Genomic DNA, 18,248 nt, shown 5'->3' with positions numbered 1-18,248 from the left:
ATTCCTCTTTATGGCTGACTAATATTCTATTGTATGGAATTTTATTATCCATCCATTATTCTATGAATCTGCATCGCTTCCACCTTTTGGCTATCGTGAATAATCCTTCTATAAACAGTGGCATATTCATATCTGTTTAAGTTCTTGTTTTCTTTTTTTTTTTTTTTAAAGATTTTTTATTTATTTATTTGACAGAGATAGAGACAGCCAGCGAGACAGGGAACACAAGCAGGGGGAGTGAGAGAGGAAGAAGCAGGCTCATAGAGGAGGAGCCTGACGTGGGGCTCGAACCCGGAACGCCGGGATCACGCCCTGAGCCGAAGGCAGACGCTTTAACCGCTGTGCCACCCAGGCGCCCCTAAGTTCTTGTTTTCAACTCTTTTCTGTGTATAGTTGGAAGTGGAAATTCTGGGTCATATGGTAATTTTTTTTTTTTTTTGGCAATTCTTTTTTAATCCCAAAGGGTTTTCTGTTGGACACCTTAATTCAGAGAAGAGAGGCTGAAAATGCTATTTTCATAGAAAAGTCCACAGTTCACAAAGTTTGAAGTAACTTTCGCTCCCACTGCCTGTTTTCCCTTGGCAAGTGGAAAGCAGTCAGAAACTTATACTTGGATTTCTTTCCTCCTGGAACTATATTCTCCAACATACTTTTAGTTTTTGCTACCCATTAAGATGTAAACAGCAATCTCCAAGAAAGTGACATTTTCCCCAACATTTTATTATATTTTTAAAATTTTATTTATTTATTTTTAAAGATTTAATTTATTTATTTGAGAGAGATTGAGAGCATGACGAGGGGAGGGGAAGAGAGGGAGAGGGAGAAGCAGACTCCTAGCTGAGCAGGGAGCCTGACTCGAAGACTTGGGGCTTGATCCCAGGACCCTGATATCATGACCCCAGCCGAAGGCAGATGCTTAACTGACTGAGCCACCCAGGTGCTCCCCAACATTTTATTATAAAAAATTCCAAACATGAGAGGCTGGGTCAGTCACTACAGCATGAGACTCTTGATCTCGGGGTTGTAAGTTTGAGCCCCACTTTGGGTGTAGAGGTTACTTAAAAATACAATCTTTTTTTTTTTTCTTTTTTTTTTAAGTAGGCTCCATGCCCAGCATGGAGCCCAACACAGGACTTGAACTCACAACCCTGAGATCAAGACCTGAGCTGAGATCAAGAGTTGACTGCTTGGGGCGCCTGGGTAGCGCAGTCATTAAGCGTCTGCCTTTGGCTCAGGGCGTGATCCTGGCGTTCCAGGAATGAGTCCCACATCGGGCTCCTCCGCTGGGAGCCTGCTTCTTCCTCTCCTACTCCCCTGCTGTGTTCCCTCTCTCGCTGGCTGTCTCTCTGGCACATAAATAAATAAAATCTTAAAAAAAAAAAAAAAAGAAGAGTTGACTGCTTAACCGACTGAGCCACCCAGGCACACCTAAAAATAAAATCTTTAAAAAAAAAATTTCAACCATGAAATGTTCAAAGTGTTGCTCAGTGAACATTTGTATAGTCATCATCCAGATGCAAAAATGACATCTTTAAAAGTCCTGTTTGATGCTGATATGTAGCTAATTTTTTTTTCACAGGGTAGGAAAAATTAGTGGAGAAAAAGGTTAGCAACTTGATTAATTTTAGATTATTTTACTTTGATCCAAAGACTTAGTCATTAATTCCTGGTGTGGTGAAATTGTGTGTTTCACCAGCTGCCTTGGATGACTTCATCCACTACGGATGACTTTCCAGCGCTAAGAAAAATTGAAAAGTCAGCTAACTTCTCCCTGGAACATGAGATTCTTTGGGGCCTAAAAGCACAATAGCCCTGTATTAGGCAGTCTCTCAATTAATGATGTTCAGTCCACTTGGCAAACTAGAAAACAATATGGGTTGGAAATTTTTCATAATAAATTTGGCTGTTTCAATAGGTTTTGCTCAAATACCCGTAAGTGCAGAAAATGTTCCTGATTACAATTTTTTTGACTTAGTAAAAATTTTCAGTCTACATTTTGGTCGTTTCTTTCAGCCAGTGTGGTCAGGTTAACGAGGGCACAAAAGGCTGTGATGTCAGGTGATTATCCCAGCAGGGTGACCTACCTGAGCTGTTGCTAGAGGTCCTACCCGCAAACACTAAACTGGGTGACTTTACCAATATTTACCTCCACACATTCAATGGGAGGACCAGGAATCAAACTTTTTCTCCAGCTTCTGTAATACCCTTCTGGGCTTCAGTTTATCTTAAAGTGGGGGAAGTGGTTCCATAGATGGTCTTCAAGGTCCGGATTAGCTGGCCTTTGATTATGTTCTGAACACAAATTGATTGATATCTTATTTAGGCGAGGCTAGAGAGCAAAGGTTCTCTTTGGCTACATACTAGAAACAACTGGGAAGTTTGTAAATCGACTTGATGCCCAGGCATCTCTCCAGACCAATTAAGTCAGAATATATGGAAGTGAGACCTAGTCATAGTGTTGGTTAACTTAATAAAAACACAAAAGGAGAAATAAAATTGGAGAAGCCAAGTAGGCAAACACAGTATTCCCCATATATTATATGTGGCGTTAGTTGTTCATATAAACTCCAAAAATATCAATTTTTCAGATGTTTGTTCACAACCCACTGCAAGGTGGGAACTTGATTTCCTCATGGTGAGTGCAAAGGATCATAATCACTGAAGTTGAGTATGAGTCTAATCCAGATCCATTATTAAAGCTTCTATCTTAACAATGAATTCCTAACTTAGTGCTGTTTGGATGTATTATTTTGCACTGAGCACTCTGATGTTGAAACTCTAACCACTTCTCTCAAAGGGACACTGCGTGTGAACTTAGAAGACAGCAGCCCATCTCCAATCAACGTTCAAAACCTCTGACCATAAAACGCAGACAGGTGGCGCTACTAGACAATCTGGGCCCCTCAACTGTGAAGCCCAGAGGATTGTGGGACTTGTAGTTTTTCATGCATCATTTCCGCCTCGTGAACTACATTTCCCAAAATGCAAAAGTAGCCAGTCAGTTGCATTGTCAGTCGTAAAGTGTCGTTTAAGCTGTGAAAGGTGAGTGTGTTCTCTGCGGGCTGCGGGTTTCTAGAAGTTGTGGATTTGTTGTAAGGGATACCGTAGTAACTCTTTGCCCTTCGGTGGTACTTGGCAGAGAGTTGCTGTTCCAATAGAGCGTGTTTTCAGCGGGGTTTCCCGAGTCCTTTGGTCTCAGGTATCCAGGCTGTATTTGTTAGCGGTTCACGTGTTGCTGTGGAACACAGAGAAATCGGGGCCTAAACCTAGATCTGGAAAGCCAAGCGTAAGATAATATTTACATACGGGTGCTTATCACTAGAGAATTTCTGCATTATGTTAAGTAATATGTCAAATCCTTATTTTTACAGCTAAAAGCTGGGGCAGAATGTCGTGCCAGGACTCACTATTCTGTGTCTAAGTAGCAGTGTTTGTGATTGAGGGTAAACTAAAAAAGAATATGATAAAGACACAATAAAAGATGTGCATGTGCTTAGTTACATTAATAAATAAAAAGCCATAAAAATTATAAGTCCGAAATGTCTGAGCAACGATTTCATCAACACCTGGCATACTAGAATTCAAATGTGCTCTTTAGTTAAGAAATACTTCTGATTTATAAAATGGGAAGTAGGTTTATGGAACACACGGTATCCCAAGGGATGGTAGTAATTAAAACTATAAAGGCAGTCCTCCAATGGAGACGTCCTCAGATGTACTCACAGATGGAATAACAATAACTTATTAAGAGATTTAAGAGATGTTGGGAATAGGCCATTAATATTTTGAAGTGTGTAAGAAATTTTTTAAAAGATTTTTATTTATTTGGGAGGGAGAGTGAGCGAGAGAGAGCACACAAGCAGAGGGAGAGGGAGAAGTGGACTCCCCTGCTGAACAGGGAGTCCAACGTGGGGTGGATCCCAGGACACTGGGATCATGACCTGAGCCAAAGGCAAACGCTTAACTAACTGAGCCACCCAGGTGCCCCCTATAAGAAATTTATTTCTGACCAGCCAGGTTTTACTGGGACAAGCAGAACAGGACTCATGTTATGCTAGAATCCTGCTTTACCAATTTGTGTTTTACACTTCCTTTTTATTATTACTATTATTATTTATTTTTTTGAGAGGGAGAAAGAGAGTTCGTGTGCAGGGCGGGGAGGGACAGAGGGAGAGGGAGAATCTTTAGCAGGCTCCACACCCTGTGCAGAGCCCGACTTGGCGCTCAGTCTCACCACCTGGAGATCAGACCTGAGCTGAAACCAAGAGTGGGTCGCCTATCTGACAGCACCACCGAGTCACCCCCACTCCTTTTTAAAAATTTAAAAACATTTAAGAGTCCCTTGCACCATTTTTTATAAGGCAAATGTACAATTTCTCTTGGATGCAAAAATCCTTGGCAGATTCAGCAACGATTTTAAGTTAATTTCCATCTGATGGCTACAGTATAGCAGAGCTCTGGTTGTAGGTTAAGAGGTCAAAAGGACAAGATTGGTTTGGGCTGTTATGAAATAGTCCAGTGTGGAGACAAGATTTTATTTTCTGAAAGGTATTAGAAATTCTTGACCAAAACAAATTATTAAAAAGATAATAAAAAGGTAGCCTTGTTGTTTTGGACAGGATATCATGGGACTCAGGAAGGTGTGCTGGAATTAGTTTTTACCGGTGAGGGCCAACTGTTAAGTATTCAGGGACTTGCTAGCTGGTCGTTAAGCCATTGTTAGCCTGAAACTGGTCATGATGGCATTATTTTCTTGTATCTTTATTTTGGGGGGGGGGGGACAGTGGGGGAGAAGGTAGTTTACCAGCACACCCCTGGCAAGGGTCAGTTTTCTCTATAAGCCTGGAGCCCCAGTGTTCAGTACATCATTGAGTTCTCAGATCCTGAGCTAGCTCACAGCCTTCCAAATTCTACAAAAGATTGATTTCAGTTACAAAGTAAAATTATAAATATACTCTGGGTGTATGTTGGTGGGGGGGAGAGGCTATACCTTTCCAATGAAAGATACTCTTATTTGGGCGTTGTCCTTCAAGACACTGAAGTCACTGATTAATTCATTATCAGGTTGTTCATATAAGCATGCAGTCTGCCACCGGAAGTAGTATGGTCTGAAATATCTACCTTTAAGGTGAAACATTCCACATTTTAGCTTCTCTTCAAACTGGTCCATTCTTTTCTCCCCCCTCACTTTTCTGATCGTATCTCTTAAGCCTTTAAAATATTCAAAAGATATAAGCATTTTCCTTCATCTCCTGGCTTTTGGCATTTCAGCACTTCCGATGTCCTGGGCACAGTAGGACATCTGCAATCCAGACATCCCTCTAGAGAATTATTTTTTCTTAATTTTTTATTGCGGAGGCACCTAGCTGGCTCAGTCCATAGAGCATGTGACTCGATCTCAGGAGTCGTGAGTTCAAGCCCCACATTAGGTGTGGAGCCTACTTAAAACATAACAAAAATAAAACAATTTTTTATTATGGGGGTGCCTGGGTGGCTCAGGCAGTTAAGCGTCTGCCTTTGGCTCAGGTCATGATCCCAGCTCAGCGGGGAGTCTGCTTCTCCCTCTGCTCCTCCCCCACTTTTTCTCTCTCTGTGCTCTCTCTCAAATAAAAAAAAAAACAAATAAATAAATAAATAAATTCCCTTAAAAAAATTTTTTTCCGTTGTGGAGATAGAATGATATAATGAACCCCATCCACAGACCCATCACCCAGCTTCAAAAATTAACAACTCCAGGGGCTCCTAGGTGTCGGCTTAGTCGCTTAAGCCTCTGATTCTTGTTTCAGCTCAGGTCATGATCTCAGGGTTGTGAGATCGAGGCCCGAGTTGGGCTCCATAGCCTACTAAAAATACATATATATACTCTCAATATAGATGGGAGCAAAAAAGATTAGCTGCCATTAGTGCCAATAGGGAGATCCAGACTCTCTTTTTCTGTAATGTTGAAAGTGGAGGAAGCTATTGATGCTTAATGCCTAGATGCTTCCTTTGCTTTTCAGTTATAAATGAGGTATCAACTCACACCTCCCAGAAAGGCTAAAATCAAAGACATAGGAAATAACTAGTATGGGCGAGGATATGGAGAAAAACGAACCCTCGTGGACTGTTTGTGGGAATTCAAGCTGCTGCAGCTACTGTGGAAAACAGTATGGAGGCTCCTCAAAAAATTAAAAAATTACTATATGATCCAGTAATTCCACTATTGGGTATTTACCCAAAGAAAACAAAAACACTGATTTGAAAAGATACATGCACGTCTATGTTTACTGCAGCATTATTTACAATAGCCAAGATATGGAAGCAACCCAAGTGTCCATCCATAGATGAATGGATAAAGAAGATGTCAATACACACACACACACAGAGGAATATTAGCCAAAAAAAGAAGGAAATCTTGCTATTTGCAATAACATGGATCGATCTAGAAGGTACAATGCTAAGTGAAACAAGTCAGAAGAAGACAAATACATGATTTCACTCGTGTGGAATTTAAGAGACAAAATAAATGAAGAAAGAAAAAAGAGACAAAAAACCACTCTTAGGGGCGCCTGGGTGGCACAGCGGTTAAGCGTCTGCCTTCGGCTCAGGGCGTGATCCCGGCATTGTGAGATCGAGCCCCACATCAGGCTCCTCTGCTATGAGCCTGCTTCTTCCTCTCCCACTCCCTCTGCTTGTGTTCCCTCCTCACTGGCTGTCTCTATCTCTGTCAAATAAATAAAAAAATAAATAAAATCTTAAAAAAAAAAAAAAAACACTCTTAAATAGAGAGGACAAACTGGTGGTTGCCAGAGAGGAGGAGGGGTGAGGAGATGGGTGAAGTAGGTGCAGGAGATTAAGAGGACACTTATAGGGGCACCTGGGTGCCTCAGTTGGTTAAGCCTCTGGCTCCCTGCTCAGTGGGGAGTCTGCTTCTCCCTCTCCCCTGTCCCTCCCCCTGCTTGTGCTCTGTCTCTTTCAAATAAAGAAAGAAATGTATATATAAAAAAAAGAACACTTACAGTGATGAGCAATGAGTATAGAATTGTTGAATCACACTGTACATCTGAAACTACTATAACATTGTTAATTATCCTTGAATTTAAAAAAAAGTCTAAAGGGAAAGACTTAAAAAAAAAAGAATTAAGTTCTGGGGCGCCTGGGTGGCGCAGTCCTTAAGCGTCTGCCCTCGGCTCAGGGCGTGATCCCAGCGTTCTGGGATCGAGCCCCACATCAGGCTCCTCCGCTGGGAGCCTGCTTCTTCCTCTCCCACTTCCCCTGCTTGTGTTCCCTCTCTCGCTGGCTGTCTCTGTCAAATAAATAAAATCTTTAAAAAAAAAAAAAGAATAAGTTCAGATACATTCTTCCTTCCAGTCCTAGCAACTACTAATTTACTTTCTGTCTCTATATATTTGTGTATTTTGGACAACTTATGTAAGTAAAATTGTAAGGTATTTGTCCTTTCGTGACTGACTTCTTACACTTTATCCATATCCATATTGTAGCATATATCAGAACTTCATGCTTGGGGCGCCTGGGTGGCTCAGTCGGTTAAGCATTTGCCTTTGGCTCAGGTCATGATCCCAGGGTCCTGGGATCAAATCCCACATCAGGCTCCATGCTCAGCAGGAGCCTGCTTCTCCCTCTCCCTCTGTCTGCCACTCCCCCTGCTTGTGCTCTCTCTCTCCCTGTCAAATAAATAAATATAATTCTAAAAACAAAAACAAAAAACTTCATGCTTATAAGTAAATAACACTTCATTGTATGGACAGGCCCCATTTTGTTTATTCATTCATTGGTTGATGGTTGCCTCAGTTTTTTTAATTTTTTTATTATTTTTTGCCTCAGTTTTGTTCTTCTTGTTTGGGTTTTTTTGTTTGCTTTAGTTTTTGTTGTTGCTGCTTTAGTTTTTAAAACCCAGTTTCTTACATCAGGTTTCTCTCTCTCTAGAACGAGGATGAATTTTGGGTTGACTTTCAGGGCAGCAAAAGGCCGCTGGATGGTGAAGAGCAGCCGACAGTGCTCACGTGGATCCATTGGGTTATTTGTGCCACCAAGTCCTCCTCTGGACCCTGAGAAGGTCAAAGAGTTACAGCGCTTCGTCACTCTTTCCAAGAGACTCCTAGTGATGACTGGGGCAGGAATCTCCACCGAGTCGGGGATCCCAGACTACAGGTCAGAAAAGGTGGGACTCTATGCCCGCACTGACCGGAAACCCATTCAGCATGGGGATTTTCTGCGGAGTGCTCCAGTCCGCCAGCGGTACTGGGCAAGAAACTTTGTAGGCTGGCCTCGGTTCTCCTCCCTCCAGCCTAACCCTGCACATTGGGCTTTGAGCAACTGGGAGAGACTCGGAAAGCTGTACTGGTTGGTGACCCAAAATGTGGATGCCTTGCACACGAAAGCAGGAAGTCAGCGCCTCACAGAACTCCATGGATGCATGCACAGGTGCAGGAAGGTCTAAATAATTTGAATGCAGAAATGTGTCTCCATAAGAGCAGAGACTTTGGCTTTCTTGATCACTGTTGTTTTCATTAGACCTTGAGAAAAGGATATGGAGCAAGTTGTTTATTTTTGGAGTCAATCCCAGCAAATTCACTGAGGAACAAACTCAGTGGGGAAATGAAACAGGGTAGGGAAGAAAAGCCAAGAAAAGGGTAAAGTAATGAATGGGTTGCCGCTTTGGGGAGCTGAGGCTCAATCCTTTGAGGGGCCCTCTGACTATCTAGAGCATGCTTCAGAATCGTCTCACTGAAAGTCGAGGAAGCTGGGGCATTTGTCCATCATGTCCCATCCCTCATTGGTTGAGGGTCAGTCTAGGGGAATTCAGTCCCTAGCACTGACTCTGCAACTCTGGAGAAGGCTTCCTTGGCCAGTGAACACACTAAGAGAGATGCAGGAAATTGCTTATAAGAAAACTATGTGCAAGTAGCCTGTAGGGTGTCTTGAGGGGACTATGAGCAAAGCGCCAACAGCATAGGCTAGAAGCTGGAAGATCTCTGATGCCTAGACATGTAGAACACAGTACAGCCCAGCATATAGTCAGAACCCAGTAAATATTGATGGGATGAACACATGTAGCCCTGGCAGTAACTTGAAGCTAATTGGAGACCATTTCCTTATTTTTAAGCCCCTGAGATCCTCCTGCCAATCATTAAATATTGGGTCTCTACAACATGCGGTGTGCTACTTGGTGGTGTGGAGGGGTCAAAACCAAAGTATAAAACATGATGGTCTACTTTGTATGTGAGAACTTTGTTATCTTTGGGGTGGGGGAGGGATCCAAAAATAACATGTTTAACAAACAACTCCACACAATTGTTAAATTATGTGGTCCTTGATAGACATGTTTTGCAAGTTCAGAAAAACAGATTTGGTAAAGCTTGGAGTAATTGGTTAAGCTTTTATGGGAAAAGTGGGGCTTAAGCCTAGCTCCAGTCCAACTAGGCAAAAGAAGGGAGAGGGCTTTCAAAATGAAGAGGACTTGTAGAGCCCAGAGGAGCCTGGCCTGGCCCCTGTGGAGAGTTACTATGAAATCAGATTGTCTGGGAAGGCTAGACCCTAATCATGGGTGTGTCTGAAAATAGTGCAGTGCAATTTGGGTCTGTTGTGAGAGACCAAAGGGGAATATTAGTGGTTTCTGAGCACGAAAGCAATATGATAAAAATAGCATTTGAGGAAAGCCACACAGGATTAGAAAGAATGACTCGGGGAGGTCAGCCTGAAGGACCTAGACCCAGGTGGTATCAGGGCAGTTCGAGAGCTAATGATGACCCTATGTCCATTAAAACTTTCTTTTCATGATGATAATTTCACATGTCCCTAAAAGGAAAGTAGTATAATGAACTCCCATGTACCATCACTCAGATACAAAGATTTTAGCATGTCTACTTTACTCTCTCTCTCTCCCTGTCTCTTAAAATGTTTTAAAACAAATCCAAGACTTAGCATTTCATAGGGGGCCTTTGTTTTTTAAAGATTTATTTATTTATTTGAGAGTGTGCACATGAGTGCAGGCAGAGGGAGAGGGAGAATCTGAAACAGACTTCCCACAGAGCCCAACATGGTGCTTGATATCACGACCCTGAGATCATGACCTGAGCTGCAACTGGGAGTCCGATGCTAAACTGACTGCGCCACACAGACCCCCTCCTTTTTTAAGATTTTATTTTTTTAAGTAATCTCTATATCCAGCATGGGGCTCAAACTGAGAACCCTGAGACCAAGAGTCACATGCACCACCAACTGAGCCAGCCAGGTACCCTCCTATGGGGCCTTTTAAGTAAAATAATCAACATAATCTGATGGGTGGCTAGATAAAAAGGAGCAAATCGAGTAACAAGTTTTTGCAAGGGTTCCTACCCAAGTAACTGGAGAAAGGATGGTGATGGAGAAGTTGGGGAGTGGCGGGTGAAGACAGAGGTAAGCTGGACAGGACAGTCAAGATGACTTGGAGTTTGGGAGAGAGCACAGAGGAGGGAACCATTAATAGAAGCATTGTGGCAGTGAAAACAGAGTCGCCAGGGTGAAGGGAGAAAGAAAACTGGCTGGAAGATTGAGGAGTAGAGAAGAAACCAACTAAACCACCTTTAGTTCTTTCTTTTAGCTGCTATTTAGAGAACGCTGTCTGTAGGCGCTGTTCTAGGTGGTGGGCATAGCACAGTGGTCAAAGGACTCAAAGTTCTTGCTCTCATGGAGCTCATGATTAGAGAGGTAAGAAGACGAACAGAAGACACTGGGTAAGGACACCAGGGGGAAGAGCGTTTTAGAGACGATGGTGATGGACAGCGACCATCACCCCGGAGGAGAAGGAGGGAGGGAGGGAGGGGAAAGCACGGGTTTGGACACTACGGAGGTCATGTGCAGTTGTGCTACGGGTAAAAATGAGCCGACAGGGTAAGCAGGGGGTGCGAGCAAGGAAAACAGACGTACACTCCTTGTTCTACAGGTTGGCAGTAAAGGAAGGTGAGAAATGGTGGTAGTTAAAGAGGTCACGAGAAGGTATTCCTAACATGGGAGAAAGACTGGGTGTTAGGAATGGCAAGCACCGTTGGAGGAGTTAAAAATGGTTGGGGATGAGGCAGCTTTGTGGCTCCTGGGGACCAGCCATTCAGTCAGCCTCTTGGTTTCAGGGTCCTTTGCGTGGACTGTGGTGACCAGATTCCCCGCAGGGCACTGCAAGAGCGTTTTGAAGCCCTGAACCCCACCTGGAGTGCCGAGGCCCATGGCCTGGCGCCTGATGGCGACGTCTTTCTCACAGAGGAGCAGGTACAGAGCTTTCAGGTCCCGTCCTGCGCTCGATGTGGAGGCCCCCTGAAACCAGACGTCGTTTTCTTCGGGGACACAGTGAACCCGGACAAGGTTGACTTTGTGCGCAGGCGTGTAAAAGAAGCTGACTCCCTGTTGGTAGTGGGATCGTCCTTGCAGGTATCGAACTTGGTCAGGGTGGTGACTGCCCCTTTCGTGGGATGGAGAGCCCCCGGGGGGGCTCCCTGCTTGGTTTCTCTCTTCCTGCATCGAGAGTCCTCACCTGTGTCTTCTTCTTGTAAGGTGTACTCCGGCTACAGGTTTATCCTCACTGCCCGAGAGAAGCAGCTCCCAATTGCAATACTGAACATTGGGCCCACGCGGTCCGACGACTTGGCGTGCCTGAAACTGGATTCTCCTTGCGGGGAACTGCTGCCTTTGATAGATCCACACTGACCGCAGCCTGATGTCCTGAGCCAGAAACTAGGACTTTCTCTGTAATCCTACTATTAAAGGTAAATGCTTTTTAGATAAGTTTCCAGTTCCCCTTAAACAAATAAACAAATAGCACATGTCTAGAAATGGAACATCATAGTCTTTCAAACACTATAGCTTAATGCACATTTAAAAATCAGTTTTAATTAATTAATTAATTAATTAATTAATTAATTTGAGAGGGAGGGGGAGAATCTTAAGCAGGCTCCATGCCCAGCGGGAGCTGAGGCGGGGCTCAGTCTCACAGCCCTGAGATCATGACCTAAGCTGAAATCAAGAGTTGGACGCGTAACTGACAGAGCCACCCAGGCACCCTGGCACATGCTATTTAAGATAATTTTTCAAAATCTGCCATTGCTTTTTTCCCGTTTTAAAAAGAGAACAGCTTTATTGAGACATAATTCACATACCATAAAGTTCACCCTTCCGAAGTATCCAATTAAGTTGTCTTACAGTACACTCACAGAGTTGTACATTACTCACCACTGTCTAATTCCAGAATATTTTCATCATCCCAAGAAGAAACCTTGTACCCATTAGCAGTCACTCCCCACTCCCCAACCCCCCCACCATTCCCCAGTCCCTGGCAACAGTAATCTATTTCTGCCTATTCTAGACATAGCATACAACCTGTGGCCTTTTGTGTCTGGCCTTTTCACTTGGCATAGTAGTTTCAGGCTTATCCATATTGTAGCATGTGTTGGTATTTTATATCCATTTTAATCTATGAATACAACCACTTAAAAAGCTTTATTGAGATACAGTTCACAAACTATACAGTTTACTCATTTAATATATACAGTTCAATAGTTTTTAGTATATTCCTAGGGAAGTACAACCACTTAAAAAAAAAGACTTGAGTGAAGCGTCTGCCTTCAGCTCAGGTCATGATCCCAGGGTCCTGGGATGGAGTCCCTCGTTGGGTTCCTTGCTCAGCAGGAGCCTGCTTCTCCCTCTGCCTGCCGCTCCCCCTGCTCGCTCGCTCTCTTGCTCTCTCCCACAAATAAATACGATGTTTAAAAAGAAAGACTTTAATTTTTAGAGTAGTTTTAGGTTCACAGCCAAATTGAGCAGAAAGTACAGTGTCCCATACGCCCCTTTGTCCTGTGCGCTCACACAGTATTTATCATTCACCTACTGACATCTTGGTTGTTTCCAAGTGTTTGGCAATTATGAATTAAGTTGTTGTAAGTGTGTGGAGGTTTTTGTGTGGGCATAAGTTTTCAACTCATTGGGGTAAATACCAAGGAGCAAGGTGGCCGAACCGTATGATACAAGTATGTTTAGTTTTGTATGCAACTGCCAAACTGCCTTCCAGAGTGGCTGCACCGTTTTGCATTCCCAGCACTGAATGAGAGCTCCTGTATAAGCACTTTCTAAAAACTAACTGAAGTATACTATACATACAGAGAAGAGCATGTATTATAAATAGACAGCTTGATGAACACATAGCATCTAGATCAAGGAATAGAATATTACTAGCACCAAAGAAGCCCCCTTGGCACACGCACTTAAGTAGTAGGCTCCATGCCCAGCGTGGAGCCCGACATGGGGCTTGAACCCACAACCTTGAGATCAAGACCTGAGCCGAGATCAACAGTTGGAGGCTCCACCGACTGAGCCACCCAGGAGCCCCAACACACACACTTTTTTTTTTTTTTAAGATTTAATTTATTCATTTGAGAGGGAGAGAGACAGAGCACAAGCAGGGGGAGAGGCAGAGGAAGAAGCAGATTCCCTGCTGAGCTGGGAGCCCAACGTGGGGCTCGATCCCAGGATGTGGAGATTGTGACCTGAGCCTAAGGGAGTTGCTTAACCATCCGAGCCACCCAGGCGCCCCCCCACACTTTTTAATATACTTTTTAAACTAGGTTATTACTAGAATAACACATATTTATTGTAGAACGTTAAGATGGTACAGATAAGTAAAAAGAATATAACACAAATTACCCATTATCCCACCACCAAGATAACCAAGGTTTAACATTCTTGTATAACTAAATCTGTTTTTACAAAAATCGAATCAAACTGTGCACATTTTATCACATCGTGTTTTCACTTAACGAAGATATGTTGGCCGTCTTTACATGCCCTAAATGCTGTGGTTTTTTGAATGGAAGGCCGATGTTCACAATCATTACCCCCACCGACTCTCGGCTTATTCAGCATTAACTTGTTTCATTTCTTTTCAGATCCTTAAGGATTCCTCCCTTCTTCCTCTAACTAATCGAAGCTCACCGAGTGCAGCCTGCAGAGGGCAGCAAACCAACATCTTTCTCCCGGCCCCTCGTGTGGCTGCTGAGATTTGACCCTGAAGAAACACTTGTTTAAAGCAGCGGCTGCTCTTGATGATAGGGAAAACTGCCTTCACTTGCTTTTTTATCTCACCAGGCAGAAGAAACAGCTTGGGAAATATGTAGGCCAGAACGGTCTCTGGAGTGCTAACCCAGGAATCTCACTAATGTGGGGGGTGAGGGGAGAAGAAAATGACTTAATTTATAATTATAAATGGTTAAATGTCTCTAACTGAAACATTTTGGTATATATATTTTTTAAAGATGAGTAATGGTATGAATGAATTTTTTATTAACTAAGGAATAAAGGAATCATATTTTTAATAGTACACTAGGTATGAGGGCTGTACATTTATATTCTTTTTTAAATCGGCTAAAAGAGAATGAGCTTTATGATATGGTTCTCTAAGGATTTCTGCTGGATTTCAGCTGCCAGAATGAGACACTTGCCTTGAACCTGGTCTGTAGAGAGGAAGTAAGTGGGCTCTTAAACTGATTTGTTTCTGCCAAGTAAGGCAGCAAGACCTGTTTGATTACTGTGTTAGCCAGAAAGAATCACTGTACCAGGCTAAAGCTTTCAGCACAATCTCATCAAAAAGTAAAGCGGATGAAAGAATGACAGCCTATTCTTGATAGTCTTTTGTCCAAAATTAGGGCAAGCAATACATGTTCATCCTGCACCTGCCTAGGAAGTAAATTTCAGTTAAACTGGGATAATCCAGGATCTTGAAACCAACAGAGTTCTTTTCATCTGCACAACTCTATGTTTTCCCGTAGTCATTAATTCTGAAGAAGTGTAAGGTTGTTGTAAATTCCATTCCAGCTTTTTTCCAGAGGAGGATCCTAAGGTGCTTTGAATCATATTTGCTCAGTTACCAAAAGTCAGTACCAGTAAATTGTATTCAAATCTGGGTCTTTTGGATCTCAAGCTATTCTCATCCACAAATTGCATCACTGGTTACTGACAGACACTGTATTAAGGTACTAAGGCTAGAAAGATACAACCTCTTGGCTTCAAGTGGCTCACAGAGAATGTGCTATCTCCCCATCCTATTCTCTACCAGAAAATGTCACAGATTCCTGCATAGAATGACAGAATGAGAGCAAATTAAACGCATCCCCCCTCATTTATTTTGAAGGAAACTAAGATCCAGACTTACTGAAGGCCAGCGGCGCCTGGGTGGCTCAGCCGTTAAGTGTCTGCCTTCGGCTCAGGTCATGATCCCAGGGTTCTGAGATCGAGCCCTGCATCGAGCTCTCTGCTTGGCGGGAAGCCTGCATCTCCCTCTCACACTCCCCTTGCTTGTGTTCCCTCTCTTGCTGTCTCTGTCAAATAAATAAATAAAATCTTTAAAAAAAATAAAATTAAAAATTAAAACAACAACAACACAGACTTACTGAAGGCCATACAACATAGTTTCAGAGCCAGCACTAGACTCTTAAGACTTTCCTCCCAGTTCTTTTCTTTTTAAACAACTGCTTCCTATTTGTCTGAGGCTTATGCTTAGAAAGAAGCCTGAGGTAGAAGCCAGCACTACAACTGGCCAAGGAGACCAGGAATGGTTAAGAGGCAGCAGGCAATGGAGAACAGGTTAGGTTGCCAGGGAGGGAGGCAAGTTCTTTCTATCACCTAATGCTGGCACGATTCATGAAACCACGTCTTCAGGACCTCAGGAATATTCATTTTGTTCATAGTTCCTCCTGAGGTAGAATTCCTCCCCAAAAATTTGTCCCAAAAGGAACTCTGCAAAATTCTCCTGTCTCCTCACTTTACATTTTTGCTTTTTACCAATATGGCAGTTCCTAACCCACCACTATAAGTGCCCTCTGTTGGAATAACAAACCGACTAGTGGGTGCTATTAGTTTGTCATTGCCCGGGTTACAGGCTTCTAACTGCATAAGCCCAGCTTTGGGCATGACTTTCCTCAACTGCTTCCATGACGCTGCTCTGCTGTCACAGTTTTAATAAGTAGAAGTCACAAAGGCAAACAAGTACGTAACACTCAAAACCAATTCCCACTAACTCATATTCTTTCTTTTACATTGTCATAAATTGAGTATCTGTCTCTCACCTCTCCCTTAAATAATGGCATTTATTGAGCACACTATATCCCAAACACTATGCAGAGTATTTTACAACACATTATTAGCGCATTTAATGAGTTAACCCCAGAAGAAATGCTCGGCCACGCATAAGGGTCAGTCTTCAGTGAATGCCAAACTTTTCCTGAGAGGATCCATTTAAGGACCAAAATAGGAAATTCAACACTCCTAGGTAGGGTGACCAACTGTCCCAGATTGCCCAGTACTGCGGGGGGTTCCTGGGTTGCAGGACTTTCAGTGCTAAAACCAGGATGAATTGGTTCCCTGCTCCTAGGAACAGTGTATAATAGTTGATTGGAATAGTTAATCTGAAATAGTTAATTCCAGATACATTATCCTTCTTGAGATTCAAGATGGTGCTCAGATCCAGATTTTTTATTTAATCTTTCTGTCATAAAACAGATAAATTCCACTTCGTGAAGGAAAAAAAAAAGTTAATCTCGTCCAAGAAAGGAGAGTTTTTTTCCCCCCTCAATTTATTAGAAAAGGAATATAGCATGGAATCAAAACTCTTAGGATATAGACAGACCTGGATTTCCATCCCTATCTTGCTACTTATTAGTTATGTTTGGGCAAGTGGTTAATCTTCAATCTCTTTATAGATGAGGATACTAGTAGCTACCTCATTGGGTTTAGGGAAGATTAAGAAAGATAGTGATGCATCTAAAGCTCCTAGCACAGTGCCTGGCACACAGTAAGCAAATGTCAGCCATCATCACTAGCCTAAACCTTTGTCCTCCACTGAGTACTCCTTTAACTAGACTCGCATGGATCTTCTCCAGAGTTACATTTCCTTTTTGTGCACCTTTTTTTTTTTTTTAAAGATTACAAAAGCCAAGTCTTGCTTGGTATAATAAAGACTTTCTAAAGAAAATAAAAGAGTATCTTTCCCTTTCCTTCCCCTTGGGAAAACTATTTATGGAACACTTACTATTCAACAAGCACTGTAGGAAGCATTTTACAAGGCGTTGGCTCACCTAATTCCCACAACCCTATGATCTGCACACTATTATTTCTTTTGAAAGATGAGGATCCTGAAGCTTGGATATTTTATTTAACTAGCCGAAGGTCACCTGGGGTGACCAGGCCAGTAATCAAAGCCAGTCCATCCAGTTCTGAACTCCCTTTCTTTAATGATCTATAGAAACCCGGTGGGGTAACTGCGCAATTGCACTTTGGGAAGGAAGAAGGGCAAGACTCAAGAAACTTCTTGAGGTGACCCCAACTAGGTCCTGAGGGATGAACAGGCAAGCACCAGGAGGAAAAAGGGAGAGCATTCCAACCGGAGGTCAGAGCTGCAAATCCCTCCACCTTTGTTTCCCCTCTTTTAAAGTGAGGACTTGGAGCGCAGGAGCCCTTGGCTCGCCCAACATCCACTCGCCTCTCTCCTGGCGCCAGTTTGGCTCCCTGCACCCCAGCTTCCCGGCTCCCTCGTCCCTTTCCGGGATGGGAGCCCTGGAGGAGCCACCAACCGGAAACTGGCTGGCGGCTGCGGGCGGAGGGGCTTGTGGGAAGCCCAGACACCCAGACAGGCACGCGCACCGCAGGAAGGTGGGCCCCAACGTCATACCCACGTGAGCTCGCTCCTCTTTCACACTCGGCCCGCCCACTCTTCCCTTCCCGCCGAATTCTGACCCTGGAGAACCACGCACCGAGGACCCAGGAAGCCGCGCACGGAGCGGTCGCCGTCACCTTACCCTGACGCCAGCGGGAGCTACCGTTATCAAACACTGCGCCTGCGCCTGCGCCAGCTCGGGCCGACGCGTGAGGGGGCGGGGCCAGAGCCTGGGCGGTGTGGAGGTCGGCAGGGTCCTGGGCCGCTTTTCGCCAGTTTAAACAAAAAAAAAAAAAAAAGAAAAGAAAAAAAGAAAAGAACCGGGGACCACGTGTCCAAAAGATACCCAATCACATTGCCTACTCTGAAATCCCTGCGGGCCGAGGAAATAACTGGGTTGGGCTCAGGATCACGTGATCTGAAAAGGTAAATACAGCCACGTGGTTTTTCCTCAACTGCGGCAAAACTTGGCGCCAAGATGTACCTTCCTTGAACAATTATTTAATGAGCGTGTGCGATGTGCTAAGCACTGCGAAGATACTGTGGCTGCTGGGATATAATCGCTAGTTCAGAATAC

The 18,248-nt window shown here is 43.5% G+C and overlaps 1 protein-coding gene and 1 long non-coding RNA gene across 4 annotated transcripts; one reads left to right on the top strand and one right to left on the bottom strand.

Annotated features, from left to right (window-relative positions):
* Positions 1–424: 424 nt before the first annotated feature.
* On the bottom strand, positions 425–18,039 carry LOC148107438 (uncharacterized). Its single transcript, XR_015722318.1, has 3 exons — positions 17,769–18,039; positions 15,173–15,338; positions 425–11,729 (listed from the first exon to the last, which is right to left on the bottom strand). It is a non-coding gene; the product is annotated as an uncharacterized LOC148107438 (long non-coding RNA).
* Positions 2,997–11,679, top strand: SIRT4 (sirtuin 4). 3 transcript variants are annotated; one of them, XM_087857280.1, is made up of 4 exons: positions 2,997–3,042; positions 7,927–8,424; positions 11,109–11,403; positions 11,527–11,679. In XM_087857280.1, exons 2-4 carry the CDS (start codon positions 7,934–7,936, stop codon positions 11,677–11,679), a joined length of 939 nt encoding a protein of 312 aa, XP_087713406.1. In that variant the 5' UTR covers positions 2,997–3,042; positions 7,927–7,933. The 3 variants fall into 3 exon arrangements, with proteins under 3 accessions (XP_087713406.1, XP_045647526.2, XP_045647527.2); XM_045791570.2 differs by having other exon boundaries at positions 11,109–11,679; XM_045791571.2 differs by lacking the exon at positions 2,997–3,042 and adding an exon at positions 3,181–3,286 and having other exon boundaries at positions 11,109–11,679.
* Positions 18,040–18,248: the final 209 nt, after the last annotated feature.

Source organism: Ursus americanus, chromosome 30 (genome assembly GCF_024610735.1).
Source record: "Ursus americanus isolate L20-20 chromosome 30, mUrsAme1.1.p, whole genome shotgun sequence".
Lineage (NCBI taxonomy): Eukaryota > Metazoa > Chordata > Mammalia > Carnivora > Ursidae > Ursus > Ursus americanus.
Note: the sequence above shows the minus strand (reverse complement) of the source record. Positions and strands in the feature narration are given on the sequence as shown.